The 21,951-nt window shown below is 52.2% G+C and overlaps 2 protein-coding genes across 2 annotated transcripts in view; both read right to left on the reverse strand.

Moving 5' to 3' along the window:
* Positions 1-364, reverse strand: part of LOC108509740 (sushi, nidogen and EGF-like domain-containing protein 1) — a 3,599-nt gene extending 3,235 nt beyond the window's left edge. The window contains exon 1 of the mRNA XM_017839307.1: positions 353-364. The gene's annotated coding sequence lies outside the window, so the exon portion shown is untranslated. The remainder of the gene's footprint in view (positions 1-352) is intronic.
* Positions 365-19,540, reverse strand: LOC108509741 (IgGFc-binding protein-like). The gene is made up of 21 exons (XM_017839308.1): positions 18,322-19,540; positions 17,846-18,180; positions 17,048-17,622; positions 16,641-16,846; positions 15,904-16,508; positions 14,967-15,537; positions 13,751-14,328; positions 12,961-13,528; positions 12,562-12,755; positions 11,719-11,860; positions 10,598-11,110; positions 10,209-10,219; positions 9,344-9,917; positions 7,787-8,997; positions 6,887-7,454; positions 4,794-5,389; positions 3,616-4,081; positions 3,186-3,385; positions 1,896-2,270; positions 984-1,265; positions 365-494 (listed from the first exon to the last, which is right to left on the reverse strand). The coding sequence occupies exons 1-21, from the start codon at positions 19,298-19,300 to the stop codon at positions 492-494; spliced, it is 9,552 nt and encodes a 3,183-aa protein (XP_017694797.1). The 5' UTR covers positions 19,301-19,540; the 3' UTR covers positions 365-491.
* Between the last annotated feature and the right edge of the window lie 2,411 nt (positions 19,541-21,951).

Consider the following 21,951-nt stretch of genomic DNA (forward strand, 5'->3'; position numbering starts at 1 on the left):
CCCCGCCCTTCCCCCCCCCCGCCCCCGTGGGACTCGGGCCTTGGGAAATATTGACCCACGGGGGGGAGGGGGGCACACGGAACTGCCCGGGGCGGGACCCCCCCCCGCCCCCGTGGGACTCGGGCCTTGGGAAATATTGACCCACGGGGGGGAGGGGGGCACACGGAACTGCCCGGGGCGGGACCCCCCCCCGCCCCCGTGGGACTCGGGCCTTGGGAAATATTGACCCACGGGGGGGAGGGGGGCACACGGAACTGCCCGGGGCGGGACCCCCCCCGGCCCCGGGAACCCCCCCCCGCATTCCCACGCTCCTGCTTTCTCCAGAACTCCCGGAATTCCACCCACAAATCACCCGCAAACGGCGTTTTCTTCCCAACTTTTATTTTTTTTGGGGGGAGGGGCAGGGCGGGTTTGAGGGATACAGAAACGCGGCTGTTCCGTCTCCGGGGCGGTTTCGGGTCACGGAAGCGGCGAAAAGTCGATTTTCTGCATCACTGGAAGGGAAAAAAGGAAAAATCCAGGGGAGCTTTGGGGCAGTTTCCCTCTATTTTGGTCATTATCATGCTTTTTTGAACTTTCCCGTTTTCTAGGGCTGCCCTCCCCCCCTCCACCCCCCCCGGGGAGGGGTTCTTTCCCCTTTTTTTTGATCACTTTTCCTCCTTTTTTGGCTCTTTTCCCCCATTTTTGTGCTACCCTCCCCTTTTTGGGAGGCTCTTTCCCCCTTTTTTGGGGTCTCTTTCTCTTTTTTGGACTCTTTCTCCCTCTTTTTGGGCTCTTTCCCCCTGTTTTTGGCTCTTTCACCTATTTTCTGTTTTCCCCTCCTTTTAAGGCTCTTTCCCTCCTTTTTGAGCTCTTTTCCATCTCTTTTTTCCATCTTTCCCCTTGCTGGGCAGGCTCTTCCCCCTCTTTTTCACGCTCTTTTCCCCTTTTTTCCTTCCAACCCCCACAAGCCCCTCCCCCTTTGCCCCCCCAGGTGTCCCCACCTGGCTGAAGTCAGGAGCCCTCCAGGCCTGTGCCAGCTCCCTCGTGTCCCCTGTCACTGTCCCGTCGGGGCCCCGCAGGTCATTGGTCGTGGCCCCATCGTAGTCCCCGCAGAGGCCACAGAGAGTCCCCCGAGTGTCCTTTGTCACCTCCAGGGCCACCCCCTGGGCTCCCAGTTCCACCTGGAATCCCGGGATCCACTCGATCTGGAGGGTCCCGCCTGACTCTGTGATGTTCAACTTCCCCGAGAGCTCTGCGGGGAGGGGGGTGGGGACTCCGTTGAGCTGGAAAAACCAAATTGTGAGGGATTTCAGTATTGGGATGTGGGAGGGGGTATTGGAGGAGTCTGGGTGGGAAAGAAGGAGTTTGGGGAAAATGATGGGATGGGTCAAGGCATGGTGGGATGAAGGGACAACCCATGTAGGTTCATGAAATTGGGAAGAAATGAGCAATTTTAGCAAAAATTATGGGGTGGGTCAGTCTATGGATGTGTCATAGTGACCATTGCCTGCAGAACTGCTTCCCTGGCATGCAATTGGGAGAGCAATTAGGGAAAAAAAGAGCAGTTTTAGGCAAAATGATGGGATGGATCAAGGCATGGGGGAGTGGGATGAGGGGCAACCCATATAGGTGAGAAAAAAAGAGTGATTGGGGGAAAAAAGAGCAATTTTAGTCAAAATGATGAGGTGGGTCAAGGCACGGTGAGGGACAACTCATGTAGGTGCTTCCCTGGCATGAAATCAGAGGAAAAAAGAGCAATCTGGGGCAAAATCAAGGTTAGAACATCTTGTGGTGGTGGGATGGGACAACCCACATGGACTTTTTCCCAGCATGAAATAAAGGAGAAAACCCAGATTTTTGGTTAAAATAAAGGTCAGGAGAACTTTAGGGTGGCACTTTTGGGCCCAACTCACCCAGACCCTGCCGTCCATGCGGGCGGTGATGAGCCCATGGTGGGTGAAGAGGTGAAGGGCCACCACCCCTGGGTGGTCCCCGATGTCCCCAATGACCCCCAGCAGCCGGAACCAGGTGGGGGCCCGGTGGTCACACACAGTGGCCACCACGTAGATGCCGGTGGCCAGGGTGGCCCCGGGGAGGCCATCAAAGGTGACAAAGTGGGTGGGGGAGGACAGGAGGCACCGCCCTGGGCGGGGAACACAAGTCCGGGTGCCATTCAAGAGGTCACAGGTGTGGCCCAGGGGGCAGGAGAAGGGGCGGCACTGGAGCCCCCCTGGGCCCCGGCATGTGCAGGACTGGGAGCAGTCCCGGGTCAGGATGGTCTGGGCGATCTGTTTCCAGGGAAAAAGGGGGGAAAAGTGGGAAAAAGTGGTCAAAAAATAGGGATGATGTTGCTGTGAAGGTGTCATGGTCCATGTCCCCATGTCTCCCCACATCCCCACCCCCCCCATGGGGACACTTAGGGGGGACTGGGACCTGCTGGGGGACACTAGGAATGCTGGGGGAGGCACTGGGGACACTGGGACATTCTGGAGACATTGGGGGACATGGGGACATTCTGGGGGATACTGGGAATGCTGGTGGAGACGCCGGGATACTGGGATATTCTCGAGACACTGGGGGACACTGGGAAGGACAGTGGGACTTTCTGGGGGACACTGGGACATTCTGGGAAATTCTGAGGGATGCTGGGAATGCTGGGGGAAGCACTGGGGGAAACTGGAATATTTTGGAGACATTTGGGGACACTGGGACTTTCTAGGGCACACTGGGAATGATGGAGGAGGCACTGGGGTTCTGGGACATTCGGGGGGATGCTGGGAAAAACACTGGGTGGTACTGGTATAAATTAGGAGCCATTGGTGAGGGGGACAGAGAAAAACTGGGAGGGATTGGGAACACCAGGGCGGATAGTGGGGAAGGACTGGAATGCACTGTGAAGCAACTGGGATGTACTGGGAAGGAAGTGGGGACAGTGGGGGCACACCAGAGGGGAGTGGGATCAACTGGGGATGGCTAGAAGAGACTGGGGGGGATTACTGGGACAGACTGGGGATACTGAGCGGGCACACTAGAGGGAACTGGGGGAGACTGGAAGGGTCTGGGGGGAAACTGGAGCATACTGGGAGGTACAAGGGACACTGGGGGGTGCAGTGACGGGGAGTGGGATCAACTTGGGAAAACTGGGAAGACCCAGGGCTGGGACTGAACTGGGCGGGACTGGGAGGCACTGGGGCCACACCCACCTGGAAGTACCGCCCTTGGTGGAAGCAGCCGCAGTTCCCCGGGGGGACGCAGCGGGCGCCGTCGAAAAGGAGCCCCTCAGAGCACTGACAGCCCTCGAAGCACCGCCCGCTGCAGGGGGGCGGGGCCGACACACCTGCGCAGGTGCGGGCACAGGTGCGGGCACAGAGCTGGTACTGGGAGCGGGGGGGGCACAGCAGGGCTGGGGGCGAGACAGAGGGGTCACCGAGGGGCACCTGGGGCCAAGGGGCTCAATGGGGGTCATATTCCCAACCCCAAAAATTCCTGCTATCCCAGATCCCTGACCCCCAAATCCCCAACCTCCAAAATTCCCATGCCCCAAAATTCCTGCCCCCCCAATCCTCAACCTCCAAAATTCCCACCCTGTCCTCCTCCCCACCCCCCAAATTCCCTAAATGCCCGTGTACTCACGACATCCTGTCTCCTCGCGCCACTCTCGGAGTTCCCCCCCCGCCGCCTGACACGCGGCCGCGTATCCCTGGAATGCGGGGCAGGGATCGCCCCCCCCGGCCCCTCCCGCGCACACCTGGAGCTCGCACGTGTCCAGGTGCGCCCGGGGGGGCACCGCGCGGTGACACCCCCCGAAGGGCCCTGCGGGGTCCGCCAGCACCGCGCAGCGCCCCGGGGGGCACGGGGGGGTCCCCGCAGGGTCCGCATGTGTGCAGTTCGGGGGGGGCGTCCCCAAAATTTTGGGGTCCCCGCAGAGCCCGCGCAGGGGTTGTTGCGCGGGAGGCAGCGTCAGCACCGCGTAGGAATCGCCGTCGTACAGGATTTTGGGCCCCCCCCGCACGTGGAGCAGCCGGTGGGACCCCACCTGGGTGACCCCCAGGGAGCCCCCCCCGAGCCACAGGGGGAGCACGTGGCGCTCACCGTCCACCTGGGAGGGGGCAAAGGGGGGGTTGGAGCCTAAAAGGGGGGGAACTCCCCAAAAATAGGGATTGCAGCCCCACAACTGGGGTTTGTACCCCAAAGAAACAGGGTTTATAACCCCAAAAATAGGGTTTATACCCCAAAATATAGCGGTTCTACCCCAAACCCCATGGTTTAAAATGCCAAAGAATACGGTTTATACCCCAAAACCCAGGGTTTATACACCAAAAGACAGGGTTTATAATCCCAAAGAAATACGATTTTGTACCTCAAAAACAGGATTTATAACCGCAAAAATAGGGTTTTCATCCCAAAACCAGGGTTCGTACCCCCTGCCAAAAAGGGTTTATACCCCAAAAGTAGGGTTTGCATCCCCTCAAACAGGGTTTGCATGCCAAAAAGAACAGGGTTTATACATTAAAAAAAAAAAAAAGGGTTTAAACCCCAAACCAGGGCTTGCACCCCAAAGTCAGAGGTTTTACCCCAAAACAGCCCTTTCCCTGCTGCTGAGCCCACCAAACCCCCATTTCCATCCTCTTTTTCCCCAAAAAACTGGTGTTCTCACCCCAAAACCAGGGGTTTTGCCCCCAAACCAGGACTTGCACCCTCAACTCCAGGATTTGCATCCCCAACCCAAGGTTCTCTTCCCCAACCCAAGGTTTTCCACCCCAAACTGGGACTTGCCCCCCCAAACCCAGGTTTCCCCGCCCCGCACTCACCATGACCTCCCAGCGCTGTCCCCTGTCCATGGCCACCGTCATCCCCTGCGCCGTCACCGTCACCCTCCTCACCTCCCCCTCGTGCTGCTCCAGGGCCACCCTGAGGGGCTGCGGCCCCTCCTCGGGGTCCCCCGCGTCCATCTCCAGCAGTGGGAGGGTGCAGGACCCCCCGAAGCCCCCCAGTTGCCCCCCGAAGGTGCTGTAGGTGCCCCTCCCCAGGAGCTGGCAGTGCCCACAGGCGCTGCGGGGGTGGCACCCCAGGACCCCGTCTCGCACCCCGCACTCCTGGCCCGGGGGGCACCCCGGGGTGGGCTCACACTCCACGTGCCCCCCCCTAGAGCACACGCAGCGCTGGGTGCAGGACGGGGAGGGGTAGAACTGCGCCCCCCGGGGGTAATAACGACCCTCCAGAGTGCAGCCGCACTGGGATAGCGGGACACAGGAATCCCCGCTTCGGAAATAACCGGGATCGCAGAAACAGCCCTCGGAGCACGGGGAGGGCTCGGGGCAGGACGGCGGGCCGGACTCGTCCTGGCAGGTCGGGGGGCAGGGGGGGCCACACAGCTCGTAGTGCTCGTTCGGGGGGCACACAGGGCCTGCAGGGACGGGAGAGGGGTGAGGAGCACAAACACATATGGACAAGCAAAAAACCCCCAAACCCCACATGGACACCGCAAAAAATCCCATGCAAAACCCAAACCCCCATGGACACCCCAGAAAATTCCCTGCAAACCTTCAAACCCCTATGGACACCCCAAAACCCTCACAGACACCCAAAAAAACCCAAACTCCCACGGACACCCTAAAACCCCCATGGACTCCCCAAATTCCTATGGACACCCAAAAAAATCCCAAACCCCTATGGACACTGCAAAGAAATTCTACAAAACCCCCAAGCCCTCATAGATACCCAAAAAATCCCTTGAGAACCACAAAATTCCCATGGACACCCAAAACCCCCACAAACCTCCATGGACACACCCCCTCCCCCTGCAAACCCTCATAAACACCCAAAAAACAATCTGCAAACTCCCAGGGATGCCCCAAACCCCCATGGACACCCCAAAACCCTCATGGTCACCCTAAAACCCTCATGGACACCCAAAAAAACCCCTGCAACCCCCCAAAACTCCATGGAGACCCCAAAATTTCCTTGCAACCCCCCAAAGCTCTATGGACACCCCAAAAACCTCATGGACCTCCAAGTCTCCCTGTGCAGACCCCCAAATCCCATGTGTGAACCCCAAACCCCCAATGTACACCCCAAAACTCCCTTGCCTGAACTGCACAACCTCCCATGCAAACCTCAAACCCCCTTGTGCAGATCCAAGACCTCCCCTGGACACCCCAAAATTCCCCATGTAGACCCCAAAACCCCTCATAGACACCCAAAACCTCCCCATTTACACCCCATAACCACTGTGGACACTCCAAAACCCTCATGGACAACCCAACCCCTCTCCATGGACACCCTAAATCTCCCCATGCAGACCCCAAGACCCCCCCAACCAAACCTCAAACCCCCTGGAGCAGATCCAAAACCTCCCATGGACAACCCAAGACTCTCCATGTAGACCCCAAAAGCCCCATGGACACCCCAAAACCCTCCCATGCAGATCATAAAACCCCCACGGACACCCCAAAACACCCATGCAGACCCAGAATTCCCATTCACACCCCAAAACCCCACAGACACCCCAAACCCCCTATTCACACTCCAAAACCCCCATGAACATCCCAAAACTTGCCATTCACACTCCCAAACCCCGCCATTCACACCCCTAAACTCCCCATTCACACCCGAAAACCACTGTGGACACCCTGAAAACCTCATGGACAACCCAAAACTCCCCATGCAGACCCTAAACCCCCATGGGCACTGAAAAAAACCCATTCACACCCCAAAACCCCTGTAGATACCCCAAAACCCTTTTGGACACCCCAAAAGCCCCATGCAGGCCCCCAAAATGTCATGGACAATCCAAAACTCTCCCGCAGACCCCAAAACCTCCATGGACACCCCAAAACCCCCTGTGGACACCCCAAGCCCCCATGGACATCCCAAATCCCTCTGTAGCCCCAGCGTCCCGTACTGCAGAATGCGTGTGTGCGCCAGGGCCCCACGGCCACGCCGCGGCTCTGGCATGCGCTGACGTAGGCGCCCACAGCCTGGCACACGGTGTCGTGGTGGCCCTCGAAGAGACACGTGTCAAACAGACAGTCCTCCAGGAATGGGGCGGGGTCAATGACCTCGTGGCACGTGGCCAAGGGCCCCCGTTTCTTCACCAGGATGCCACAGTGCTTGTCCCCACGGTAGGTACGGCGTTGGGTGTTGCTGCACCCCTGGCAGCCCTCAGTGCACCCTGGGGAGCACCCAGGGACCTCAGAGACCTTCCAGCTGTCCCCAAAGTGGGTGTCATTGTGGGCAGGGTGGCCCTGGCGGGTGACAAAGTCGTCATGGGGGTCTCCGTTGGCATTGCCGCAGAGGCCACAGACGGCGCCGGTGAAGGTGCCGGGCAGGATCACGCGGGCGTAGCTGTGCCAGTCGAAGGTGACGGTGACACCAAAGGCCGTGCTGATGAAGCCGTGGACACCCCGCAGGGACACCCGGAGCTCGTGGGAGGGGTGAGAGAAGGGCAGGTCCAGCAGGACGCCGTCAACCTGTGGGTGGGAGGTCAAAGGATGGACTTGGAGACCACCCAGGGGGTATGGGATGGGCTTGAAGGGAACCTGGATGGCATGGGATGGCCTTAGAAGCCACCTGAAGACCATACAGTGGCCTTGAAACCCAACATAACACCATACAATGACCTTGAAACCCACCTAAACACCTTAAAAAGACCTTGAACCCCCACCCAGGTGTCATGTGATGACCTTGAAACCAATATGAAGACCACGCAAAGACCTTGAACCTCCCCCAAATGCCACACAATGACCTCAGCCCCTCCCAAAACCCACGGAATGACTGAACCCATCCTCTGCCTCTCCCCTACCTTGACCTTCTTGGGGTGCTCCTGGCTGAGGCTGAGGCTCACATTGAACACCTCCAAGGTGACCACCTTGGTGAAGGACACACGGTTGTTCCCACGGTGGTTGTTCTCCACGGTGACATTGAAGGGCACGAGGGTGGGGTCAGGGGAGCACAGCCCGGCCAGCAGGTACACACAGGTGCCCATGAAGTCGTAGCGGTGCCCGTCGAAGGTGGTGTAGTGGGGGTCCCCCGTGGCCACACAGATGGAGCGGTTGGTAGCCACGCACCTCCTGACGCCCTCCACCACGGCACACACCTCACCTGACTTACACCTGGCCTCCTCACACACAACCATGCCCAGCTCCGGGTCACAGCGGCACCAGGAGCGGCACAAGGGGTCCCCCCAGAACTCCTCACCGGGGCGGTGGTAGCGCCCGGCACGGGTGCAGCCGCAGCGGGACACAGGCACACAGTGCCCGGCGCTCAGCACGTGGCCATGGTCACATGCACAGGACTCCACGCACGGCAGGGCACACGAGGAGGGAGCATCTGGGTCGGAGCAGGTGGCTGGGCAGGCAGTGCCACATGGCTCATAGTGGCTGTTCTCGGGGCAAGGGAGGGCTGGGGAGAGAGAGAACTGGGATGAGGGATGGAGAGAGTGGAGAGCATCTGATGGGAGGGGTGGGAAAGGGTCTGGGAAACCAGGAGAAGGGTATGGAGCATGAGGAGGAAAGTCTAGGAAGTGTGGAAGTGTGAGATGGGGGCTGGGACATGTGGGAAGGGGTCTGGGATACAAGGGATGGGGGCTGGGAACGGGCAGGACAGGGTCTGGAACATGTAGGAAGGGTCTGGGCCATGCAGGATGGGGGTTGGGACATGCAAGGAGGTCTGGGAAACAGGGAATGGGGTCTTGGACAAGTGAGATGGGGTCTGGGACATGTGCGAAGGGTGTGGGAACAGGCAGGACAGCGTCTGGGACACATGGGAAGGGGTCTGGGACACACAGGATGGGGTCTGGGTCACAAGGAGCAGAGTCTGGAGCACCAGGAGAAGGTTCTGGAGAACTTCCAGAAGAGGGATTTGAGGGCTTCACACTGAGATGGATCTCACTGCTCCAGAAGTGCCCCAAAAATGCCCCCCAGGACCTGAAGTGCCCGCCAAGTGGCCCCTCAGAGCCCCAAGGCCTGGGAGGATGGACCCTATGGAAAGGGGGGGCTCTGGGGGGCCTGGGGCCTCTGGGGGTCTAGAGGGGGTCAGGGAGGGTCTTAGAGGGGTCTTTGGGAATTTTAGGTAGAATTCAGGGAATTTTGTGTGAACTCCGGAGGATTTTGGTGAGATTGGGGGCAGGGTTAGGAGGAATTAAGGGATTTTGGGGTTGAATTAAGGGGTTTTTGGTGATATTTGGGGGATTTTGGGTGGAATTAAGTAGTTTTGGGGCAAAACCAGGGATCTGGGGAGAAACCAAGGGGATTTTAGGTTGGATGAAGGGAATTGGGGATGGAATTGGGGGACTCAGGGGATTTGGAATGAAACCAGATAGGTTTTAGGAGCTGGACCGCAAAGCACCCCCATCCCTTACGGCATCCTGCTGGTGTCCTCCAGTCGCCCACGGTCGCCCCGCTCCTCCGGCACGTGGCTGCGTAAGTCTCCAGCACCCGGCACAGGACCTGCCTCGCGCCGCGGCTCCGGCACAGCTCGGCCAGGCAGCTGCCAAAGAACTCCTGGGGCTTCACCACAGCATGACATGCCCGGAAGGGCCCCTGGAAGGACTTCTTGATGATCCCACAGTAGCTGTTCCCACCCCAAAGCTCCTTCTCCTCGCACACTGGGCACTCCCCATCACAGTGATCCCAACAAAGGGGATCCTGGGCATCGGGGTCGGAGCTTCTCCAGCCCCTGGCCCAGGCCACCAGGGCAGGGATGTTGTCGCCGGCCTCGGGGATGTCGTCCAGGGGCTGCAGGTTGAAGTTTCCACAGAGGCCATGGACGTGGCCGAAGAAGCTGCTGGGGAGGTCGATGAAGAGATGCCAGTTCCAGTCGTAGGAGACCCGGAGCCCAAAATCCGTGTCCAGGGTGACGCGGAGCCCGCTGGGATGGACACGGAGCCTCCCATCCACCAGGAACACTGGGAGCAGGGCCAGCTCCCCGTTCACCTGCCAGCATTCCCAGGTATCCCAGGGTTGGATTCAACACACACCAGCATTTCATTCCCAATATTCTATTTCCTACATATCCCAATTCTTTTTCACAGCATGTTCCCAACATTAAATCCCATCATACCCCAATGTTTTACACATCACATATCCCAATATTTTATTCCTGCCATATTTTATCCCAACATTCTATTCCTACCATGTTCAAATATTTTATTCCCAAAATATCCTAACATCCCCCAGTATTTTATTCCTGGTGCATCCCAACATCTTATTCTTGAAATATCCTACTATTTTATTCCCTAGATACACCAGCATTTTATTCCCAATTTATCCCAACATCTTATTCCCAACGCAGCCCAACATTTTATTCCCAGCTCATCCCAACATCTTATTCCTGGCATATCCTAATGTTTTATTCCAGACATATCCCAACATTTTATTCCAAATAAATCCCAAAATCTTATTCCCAGCCTATCCCAACATTCTGTTCCTGACATATCCAAATATTCTATTCCCAACATTTTATTCCCACTGTATCCCGACATTTTATTCCTGACACATCCCAATATTTTATTCCCAACATACCCAAACACCGTATTCCCAATTTGTCCCAACATCTTATTCCTGGCACATACCAATATTCTGTTCCTGACATATCCAAGTACTCTATTCCCAACATTTTATCCCCAAAACATCCCAAAATTTCAACAATCTACCTCCCAGTCTGACTGATTTATCCCAAAACAACACTAGTGCTGACAGAACCATTGGCCAGATGAAGAAGGATGTTGGGAAGTGCTGGATAAAGAAAAAAATTGGAAAAAATCCCAGATTTCTCCCCTTTCCCCCCCAGCTCACCCGAACTTTCCCGTCCTCGTTGTGGTGGAAGGACACGCGTTGTCCATAGACGTCGATGTTGACGACGGAGACATAGGACACGGATCTGATCCCGCCCCGGATGTCGTTCCTGGCCTCCACCCTAAAGGGCTCCAGCCTGGGGTCATTCCCATGGGATTCGGCCATGGTGTAGGTGCAGGTTCCTTGGAAGTCGAATTCTAGCCCGTCGAAGGTACGGAAGTGGGGATCCCCCCATGCCCAGCACGTGGCCACCAGCGCTGGGACACAGCGGGATTCGGAGCCACGGGGCCGGCACCGCTCCTTGGGGCGGCACCTCAGGGACTTGCAGGGGTCTGGGAAGGGAGGGAGAGAGGGGGGAATGTGGGATGAGAGTTGGGAGAAGCCATGGTTTGGGGGAAATGATGGGAAAATACTTGGGGGAAGTCATGGAAGGAACTATCGGATGGGAAAAACAATGGGATGGGAAAAATCATGGGAGAAACCATGGGAGGAACCACAGGATGGGAAAAATTGTGGAATGGGAAAAATCATGGGAGAAATTATGGAAGGAACCATGGGATGGCAAAGACCTGGGGAAAAAACATGGGAAGAAGAATGAGAAAAAATGTGGGATGGGAAAAAACATGGGAAAGACCATGGAAGGCACCACAGGATGGGAAAACCATTGGAAAGATTGTGGGGAAAAAACATGGGAAGAAAAATGAGAAAAAACATGGGATGGGAAAAAAACATTGGAAAGACCATGGGAAAAACCATGGGATGAGAGAAACCAGGGGAGGAACAATGGAATGGGAAAAGTCATGGGATGGGAGAAGCCATGGGAAGAACCTCCCCATTCCTGACCCTCAGTGCCAGGGATGGGATCTGTTCCCTCTGCCTCCCCTTCCCGCAGGATTTTCCCCACTAAATCAAAATCCCCTTTTCCCCCATTTTCCCTCACTTTTGTTGATACATCCCAAGACCCCATCCCGAATTTCACAGGATTCATCCTCAGTGCAGGAGTGGTCGTGGCAGGTGAGGCCCTGGCCTGGGATACAGGAGCACCGGCGCTGGCAGCGATCCTGGAAAACCACCTCATAGGGCTGTAAGGAGGGAGGAAGGAAGAAAGGGAAATCCATGAAAATAGGGGATAAAAAGGAAAAACGCAGGAAAGAAGGACATAAAGGCAGAAAAATCGTGAATAAAATGATTGAAAAGCGGGGCAGAAAAGGCAAAAATGGGGGGGAAATACTGGGAAAATAGAAAAATAAGGGAAAAGGGGAAAAAGCAGGGAAAAAAGACAAATGCATAAAATTACGGAAAAATGCAGAGAAAATGCATGAAAAGAGATGCCAATGCATAAAATAGGGAAAAATACAGGGGAAAAAACTTCCTAAAAATAGAGAAAAAAAGGAATTACATGCAGAGGGGGGAAAAAAAAGACAAAACGGGGGGGGGGGAATGCTGGGAAATAGACAGGAAAATAGGGAAAAGGGAAAAATGCAGGGAATAAAGATGTAAATGCATAAAAATAGGGAAAAAAGGAAGGAAGTAATACAAACCGTAAATCCATAAAACTAGGGAACAAAAGGGAAGTGCCATGGAAAGAGAGATAAATGCAGAAAGATATGAACAAAAGGAAAAAAATGCAGGAAAAATAGAGGTGAAACAGAAAAATAGGGAAAAGAAGGAAAAAAGTGCAGGGAAAAGGATGCAAATGTATAGAAATAGGGAAAAATGCAGGGGGAAAGGATGTAAATGCCTAAAAATAGGGAGAAAAGGGAAAATACCCTGGAAAAACTACCTTGTAGTATCGCCCATCCTCAAAGCATCCGCACTGCTCCTCGGGAATGCAGCCCTGCCCATTTGACACGGAGCCCTGGTGGCACTGGCAGCCCTCAGCACAGGTCTGGGGACACGTGGCAGCCCTCCCGGCGCAGGTGTTGGCGCAGGTGTTGGTGCACAGGGAGTAGGTGCTGTTGGCCAGGCAGGGGAGGGCTGGAATTTTCATGGAATCATGGACTGAGTTGGGTTGGAAGGGACCCTAAAGCTCAGCCCGTCACCATCATCCCACATCCTGAGTGTCACCACTGTCACCCAACCCCAAAGAAGAGACATCTCCCCCAACTCCCAGCGCTCCAGGTGGGCTCTCACCAGGGGATCTCCCCAACCCCAAACCAGAGACATTTCCCCCCAAACTCACGGCAGAAGGACGGTGTCCTCCAATCCCCCACAGCGACTCCAGCATCCTGGCACATGCTGACGTAGCTCTGGATGCTCTGGCACAGGGCACCTGTATCCCCTCCAGTCACACAGAGGTTATGGATGCAGGATTGGGAATATGGGGTGGGGTCAACGACGCTGTGGCAGGAGCCAAAGGGCCCCTCGGGGGCCGTGAGGAGGCCGCAGTAGTTGGGTTTTTGGAGGACCAGCACCTTCTCCTTGGAGCAGGTGGAACACTCCTTGTCAGGGCAGGCATCTTCACAAGGCCTATCCTTGGTTTTCCATGCAGATCCAAAGGCTGTTGCATCCAGAGCCAGCTGGCCGTTGGAGAGGTGGAAATCATCGTCATGTTGCCCGTTGTAGTTGCCACAGAGGCCACACAGGTGGCCCAGGTAGGTCTGGGGGACTGTGAGTGTCACGTGCTGGGCGAGGTCGTAGTGGACGACGAGGCCGAAGTCAGTGCGAAGTAGGACCCCTGTCCCATGGGGATACACCTGGATTTGCCCCTCGCCCAGGATGGCCGGGAGGTGGTGAGAGATTGAATTCACCTGGGAAAGGGAAGGAAGAGTCCTCCAGTGAGGAGGTGGGACCAGAAATGTGGGGAAAACACCTTCCAACCAATGTTTTGATGCATTTATGGGTCTTGCTTGAAAAGAAAAGTTGGGATGAATATGGATTGGGCTTGGAGATAGGGTGAGGTGTCCCCTCCATCAATGAAACACAATTCTGGGGGGAACCCATGAGATCTGGCCCATGAAGTACCACCTTACCATGACATCTCCCCGTTTTCCTTGGGTTAAGGTCAAGTTGACGCCATAGACTTCCACAGACAACGCTTGGATCCTGGAAACCTTCCCCTTCCTACGGGCCTCTTTCTGGATTGTGACCACAAACGATGTCACGTCACCCGTGCAGGTCTGGCTGAGGATGTAGGAGCAGGACCCGGTGACATTGAAGGCCACCCCGTCGAAGGTGATATAGGCACTGTCTCCCATGGCCACGCAGGTGCCAGATGCTGGCGGGGGACACTGGAAGATGCCATCAATGACCTTCCCAGGGCTGCCATCAGGACAGGAAATATTTTGGCATTCCACAGCACTGCTGGAGAGGCACCGGCACTCCTCATGCTCTGTGGGGTAGAAGGTCTCATCCTCCTTGTAGTACACGCCGTGGTGGGTGCAGCCGCAGTGAGCTGTGGGCACACACTCGTCCCCGCTGAGCATGAAGCCATCATGGCATGCGCAGCCCTCGCGGCACCGCCCTGAGCACGTGGCAGAGCTGGCACCGCAGCTGTGCTGGCAGGTGTTAGAGCAGAGCTTGTAGGAGCTGTTAGGAGGGCAGGGAATATCTGTTGGGAAATAACAGGATCCGTGAAGAACCAGGAAATTCCCAAGCCAAACCCTGGAGGTTTCCCAGAGTTCAAGTGTGTCCGGTGGTGAACATCACCAAACACAGAGTTTTTAGCCCAATCTTTGTTTTCGTCCTTGTAGACATGATGAGGGACATCATCCAATGATAACGCAGTGCCTAACCAGTGATGATCCAATGATCATCCATAAGGAACATCCCAATGCACTTAAATAGGAATTTTTGCCCCTAAATCACATAATTTTCTCCATTTTCATGGAGAAAACTGGGACGTTCCATCAAGGAATGGGATCCTCACATGCTGGATCCTCACATGACCTCCTGGATCCCTTTGCCCCAGTTCTGCTATTTTTGGTGCATTTTTGGTGGTTTTCCCTCTAAATCATCCAATTTTTATCCAATACCAAGAAATTGGAACTCTGGGGGGAAAATGATCCCAGATGAAACAACTTCTTCCTTGCAAAGGGTTTACTTTGGGTGGAAACGGGGATTATGGGACCAACCAAGATTTTGGCTGAGATTCCTACTGGTTTCCCACCTCTGGGTTGTTCCTACATGGATTTGGAGTGGAATTGAGGATCCTGCTGAAGGAAAACCCCTCCAGTCATCCCAACTTACAGCAGAAATTATCCATCCTCCACCTCCCAATGGACACGCCGGCAGCCTGGCACGCGCTGGCGTAGCTGGCAATGATCGGACACATCCCATCTTCCTGCTCCGGGACGAGGCAGGAGTCCCGGATGCAGCTCTGGAAGTACGGCTGGGCGTCCACGTGGCCATGACATGCTCCAAAGGGTCCATCCTTTTCCAACACAATCTCGCACCCCATCCCGGACACCTCCTGTTGCAGCCGTGGTGCCATGGTGGCACCAGAACATTCCGCCATTGATCTCTCAGTGCATCCCAGGATATCGGCAACCTTCCAGCTGCTCCCAAAGGCATCCGGGTCTGACGTCATGTTGCTGTTGCTCATCCTCATGTCGTCACTGGCAGCGCCATTGAAGTTCCCACAGAGCCCACACAGGGTGTTGGCGAAGGTGCCAGGCACTGTCACAGTGACATGGCTGTGCCAGTCATAGGTAACAACAAGGCCAAAGTTGGTCTCTACCACTGCGTCCCGCCCGTGGCGATAGACAACAATCTGTTTGTCACCATGAAGATATGGGAGGTTGACCAACCGCTCATCGATCTGGGGGAAAAACCATAAAAATGGACCAAATTTGGGATCTGATGGGGAAATCCCAACTTATTTTCAACAGCCACAGCATCCAAATGGCATTGGTTTAATTAAATATTAGATGGAATTAAGTTTTGGATTTAAGAGGATGAGGTGGTTCAAGTCCCAGTGGGAGGCTGACCAACCACTCAATCTGGGGGGAAAACCATAAAAATGGATCAAATCTGGGGTCTCACAGCAAATTCCACCAGTGTTTTCAACAGCTGGAGCACCCAAATGACATTGATTTAATTCCATTTCAGATTTAATCATTAATTAATGGGTGAGGAGGTTTGGGAGGAGGTGGTGGAAGGATAAAGGAACATTTCCTGAGCTCACCATGATTGTCCCAGGCTGTTCCCTGCTGATGCCAATGGTTTTGTTGTAGACTTTGACTGTCACCATGGCAATGGCCAACAGGCGCCTGTCGCCCTGGCGGCCGTTCTGCACCAACACCTGGAACCCCACCAAATTTGGGTTGTCTTCACATAACCCAACAAACAGGTAGACACACGTCCCCTGGAAGATGAACCTCCTGCTGTCAAAGGTTTCATAGTGGGTGGTTCCAACGGCGCTGCAGACCCCAAAAACTTTGGGATAACAGTCCTGGATTCCCTCTTGCACCCGACACTCCTCCTCTGCACCGCAGCTGGAATTCCGGCACACTGCCTGCCGCTGCTCCGCATCGCACACACAGCGCTGTGTGCAGGTGGGATCACCCCAGAACTCCTCTCCTAGGCCATGGAAGAGACCCCCGAAGACGCAACCACAGTCAGAGGGGGGGATGCAGATGTTGGCATCCAGGACAAGGCCCTCGTGGCACACACAGGAGTCCACGCAGGTGGTGCTGGCGGCACAGCTGGACGGCACAGCCGGGATGTTGCAGGTAGGGGGGCAGGTGGGGCCACAGGTGCTGTAGGTGCTGTTGGGAGGGCAGGTGAAAGCTGGAAAGGGAGGGAGACCATGGTCAGGGTGAGGTGAGACGTGGTGGGATGGACTTCCTGGACTATCTACACAGACTTCCTGGAGTTTCCATGGATTTTCTGAAGTCTCCATGGGCTTTCTTGATCTTCTACCTGGACTTTCTGAGTCTCCACAGACTTCCTGGAACCTTCCACCTGGACTTTCTGAAGTCTCCACGGGCTTCCTGGACTTCCTGCTTGGACTTTCTAGACACTCCATGGACTTTATGGACTTTCTACATGGACTTCCTGGAGTCTCTCTGGACTTTATGGACTTTCTACATGGACTTCCTGGAGTCTCCCTGGACTTTATGGACTTTCTACATGGACTTCCTGGAGTCTCTCTGGACTTTATGGACTTTCTACATGGACTTCCTGGAGTCTCCCTGGACTTTTACAGACTTCCTGCTTGGACCTGCTGCCATAACCTTTCCCAGCACACCATTCCACAGATCTTGGGACCCACTTGAATTAAGCTCTGCCCAACCCAGGGAGTATTTCCACCCAACCATCCCCTCTACTCACGACATCCCATCCTCATTCTCCAATCAGAAATGTCGATCCCATTCTCTTGGCAGTCGTCGGCATAGGCCTGGAGGGCGTGGCACAGCACAGCACGATGGCCGCCATGGGCGCACAGGTCATGGATACAGTTCTTCACGTAGACATTGGGATTGATGGTGCCATGACAGCGCCGGAATGGCCCGGCATGCCAGGACAACACCCCACACCAGCGCTCTGCCTTGTATATCACCTCCTCATCCCACCCACACCGCCCACAGTCCCCCTCGCAGGTGTCCTGGCAGTGACCGCTCCCATTGGTCACCTTCCAGCTCCGCCCCAGCTCCACGATATCCCACACCTTGCTCCCATCGGGAGCCAGTGCATCATCCCGGGGGTTCCCGTTGCTGTTCCCGCACAACCCACAGACTCTCCCGGAAAAAGCAGTTGGAATTTTGACCACCACATGATCGTCCCAGTCGTAGAGGACCTTCAGCATGAAATCCAATTGGATCAACACGGATTTGCCCTTCTGGCGAACCCGAAGCTTCCCGCAGGAGAGGGAGATGGGCAGGCGAGAGCTGTGGTTGTTCACCTGGGGGAGGTAACAACCAGCAAAACAACCAAAAAACCATCAAAATCAGGTAAAATGTGGAGTTTTTGAAGATTTGGGTTTTTTTCATGCAAGGCCTGTCTGCACACTAGGAAATCCCAGAATTATTTAGGAAAAGACCCTCAAGATCACCACTAAATGTGTAATTTTGGTGAAACTCCATAAAATCGCTTGGAATTTGGGAATTACGTTGATTTTTGCTTACCCTCACCATCCCGTTTTCTGCCCGGACCACAGTGACGGTGACATTGTCAATGCGGACGTTGATGGAACCAATGGAGGAGACTTTAGAGTTCTCCTTTTTCTCCTTTTGGACCTCCACAGAGAAGGCAGGAAAGGTGGGATCAGAACTGCAGAGGGTGGTCAAGGTGTAGGTGCATGTTCCCATGAAATCGAAGGTCTTCCCATCAAAACTCCGGTAGTGCGAACCACTGGCGAGCCAGCAGGTGGAGAAGGTCTCCTGGACGCACTTTGGTTGTCCATCCACCACCTCACACTTCTCCTCGCACATCAAATCCTCGCAGGAGACCGGCTCTGGAGCTGCAAAAAACAGGGAAATCCATGGATGGCCAACCGGATAACACCCAACTGTTGGGTTGACGCAACAGGGAAACCCACAGGTGGCCAACGGGACAATGCCCAACCATTGGGCTGACTCAACAATGGGCTCACTGTACTCACCGGTGATGCAGAGCCCAGCAAAGCCGTACCCGGTGTTGCTCTCGAACCCAAACACCAGGAGCCCCATGGGCGCCTGTGGGTTCTCGGCGCTCCGTGTCTGGGGACTCACTGTGATGCCGGCCCAGGAGAACTCCATGCCGGGAACACCGTGCCACTTCATGGTGGCAGCTGGCTGGTGGTTGAGAGTGGTGGCAGCGGTGGCGGCGGTGGGCGCAATGAGGATGGCATGGTTGTAGTAGCCGGGCACAGTGCTGAGGTGGAACGCGGTGCAGTGGGCAGTGACAGGTGGCACGATGAGGAGGAAGGGGTCTTGCCAAGACGAGCCAGTGAAGAACAGCAGTACCTGCACCGCTGCCACTGCAGTGAGGTGCAGGGGGGAGTTGTGGTTCACCACCAATGCCCGCGCCTCCCCTGCTGCCATGGCCATGGTGACCTCCCCGCTGCTGCTGTTATAGGTGATAGTGTTGCAATCCTCCGTCACCACATAGATAAGGTCAGTGCCTGGCTGCACCGGGTTGGGTGGCACCACGTAGCTCCTCCCCCACGCCACTGTTGGCAGGAGCTGCTCCACCACAAAGTCGTAGCCCGCGGCCACCTTGGTGCAAGTGTGGCCACTGAGCACGGCCACAGGCGCATTGGCCACCACAGCAGTGCCAGTGAAGTCCTGGCTGCTCTGCAGCTGCAGGCTGTGGTAGGGCTGCAGGAAGAGGCGCAGCACCGCACCCGGCACGTAGGTGTCCCCGGCATACTGGAATGTGGCCGTGGTGGTGATGGAGACAGCAGTGATGGCAGCACCGGCGACCACCACGAGCTCAGCCATGCCGTAGGTGTCATTCCCCATGGGCGTCACCACATAGTACCTGGTGCCCAGGCTGGGCATGGGCAGCAGGGCCGTGGCACCCACTGTGTAGCCCTTGGCGCTCATGGCCACCACGGCCACATCAGCACTGGCCCGGACCACCACAGTCTTGTTGGCCATGCAGCTCCCTGTGAGCTCCAGGTGGGCGGGAATGGGCACGGCCTTGGTGACACCGGGTGGCACAGTGACCTCGCGGGTGCCGAAGGGACCGTGCAGTGTCACCGAGGCCGCCGTGTCACTGGGGCCCTGCCGGGTGAGCAGCAGCTTCAGTGTTGCACTCGGGGACTCATCGTCATTCTGGGGGAACACAGCCAGGAATTCCCGACCCCCCGAGCTGCAGCTGGAGAGAGCTGGGAAAACAGGGAAGGGGGCTCCTGGGTCAGTGGATAGCGAGGAAATAGGGGATTGGAGGGATGATTTTTATATAGAATTATACATGGGGGTTTATATAGATTTACATAGATTTGATAGAGAATTATATAGATTAATATATATCATAAAGAATTATATAGATTTTTTAAGTAGAATTATATAGAACAATATCTATTATATAGAATTATAGACATTTTTTAATGTAGGATTATATGCAATAATAAATATTGGATAGAACTATAGAGATTTTTTTAGAGATTATTATATAGAATATATATTATATAGAATTATATTTTTTTAGAGAGAATTATATAGAATAGTACCAGATTATTTAGGGTTTAGGTAGGATTATAGAGAATAGTACCTATTATAAAGAATTATATAGATTTTTTATGTAGAATTATATAGAATAATATCTACTATATAGAATTATATAGGGGGGTTTATGCAGGATTATATAGAATAATACCTACTATATAGAATTACATAAATTTATTAAAAGATTATATGGAATAAAACCTATTATATAGAATTATATAGATGTTTTATGGGGAACTATATAGATTTTTTTACAGAGATGATATGGATTACCTAATAAAGACAATTACATAGGTTTCTCATAGAGAATTATATAGAATAATATATAGAACCATACAGAATTTTTTATATAGAGTTATATAGGTTTTTAATGTAGGATTACATAGAATAATATCTATCACATAGAATTATATGGAATATAGAATTATAGCAGGAATTGTATTTATATGACATGAAAGGTGTAATGGCAGCCTTATCTTTAATTTATAGGCTCTATTTTTATATATAATCACAGTAGAAATTATATTGACGGGTCATTATGTTGATAAATAACATATAAGTGAAAGCTATTAAACAATTTTAATAACTATTATTATTATCATTATTATGTATAAATAAATTGTAAATTCATAATAAGTATTCTCTACTATTAATTAACTATATACAATTATAAGCAAAATGTTATATTATAATCCAGTACAATTCTGTCACATTTCATTGTATAACAATATAAAATTGTCCATATTTAATTTTTATTTATATATTATTCCATTTTATAATTATCTCTCAATATCCAGATGTAATTACAGCTATAATTTGCTGTATTAATATACCAATATATTACATAAACATATATTAGCTATTTTTAGATATATTAAGAATAACTTAATTTTATATATCATATTTTTATATAATACAAGAGAGATTATATTTATTTCCTATTACTATATTCATACATATAGATTATATTTATTTATTATTTCATTTATCTATTTATTATTATATTAATATAGACATTACATTTACTTTCTATTCTTATAGCCATACATAACTATAGTGGTGTATATTTAAAATTAATTTAGTGTAAACTTGAAATTAATATAACCACAGAATCTAACAATATAAGTATTAATAAGTAATAATGTTATTCAATTACACTATTTAATATTATTAGCCAATTAACACTTTAAATCTTTTGTAAAAGTTAATATTTATCCATATAAATCTACAGAAATATATGAAATTAAACTACACAAAGAATAGGGATTTTAAAAGGACCAAAAAGGGATTTTAGAGATTCTTGGCAGAAAAACCCCCAAAAGATGATTATTGATCACCTTTTAATCAATTAATCAATTGATTAAAATTTGCTTAAAATTTGATTTTAAAAGCCCTTAATATATTTATATATAAAAATGGGTGATAAGGATCTTTTTTAATTTAAAAAATAGGGACTTAGGGGGTATTGAGAGAAAAAAGCTGATTTTGGTCGTTTTTTTCTGAAAAAAAAACCAAACAATTGGGAATTTGGGTGTTTTGGGTGACAAATTGGGAATAAAAAACAGGAATAAGGGTTTTTTTCTCAGAAATAAATTATAAATAACGGGTTTTTTCCTAAAAGGGGGGATTTTGAAGAAAAATCAACAGCAAAATAAGGCATCATGATTTTTTAAACTGAAATACAGTGACTAAAAGGGTTTTTTTCCTAAAACAGAGTTCAAAAGAGCTTTTTTTTCCCCTAATAAATTCAATAAAAAGAAAAAAGGACTCAATTAAAAAAATTAAGGAAATAAAAGGGATTTCCCTTTAAAAATAATTTAAAGAAAGGGTTGAACACGTTCGTGAAAATTAGAAAAAAAAATCAGGAAAACAGAGAATAAAACTGATTTTTTTTCCTTAAAAAAATATTGATCTTTCAGTAAAATAGAGCAAATAAAAGGACTTTTTTCCTTAAAACCCCCTCTAAAAATGGATTTTAAAGTTTTGGGTTTTTTTTAATAGATGTTTTTGTTTGTTTGTTTTTTAGTGGGGAAAAACCCAAATACTTTTTTTATCTCGAAAAACCCCACCCAAACCCCAAA

Source organism: Lepidothrix coronata, unplaced genomic scaffold (assembly GCF_001604755.1).
Source record: "Lepidothrix coronata isolate B3197 unplaced genomic scaffold, Lepidothrix_coronata-1.0 Scaffold398, whole genome shotgun sequence".
NCBI lineage: Eukaryota > Metazoa > Chordata > Aves > Passeriformes > Pipridae > Lepidothrix > Lepidothrix coronata.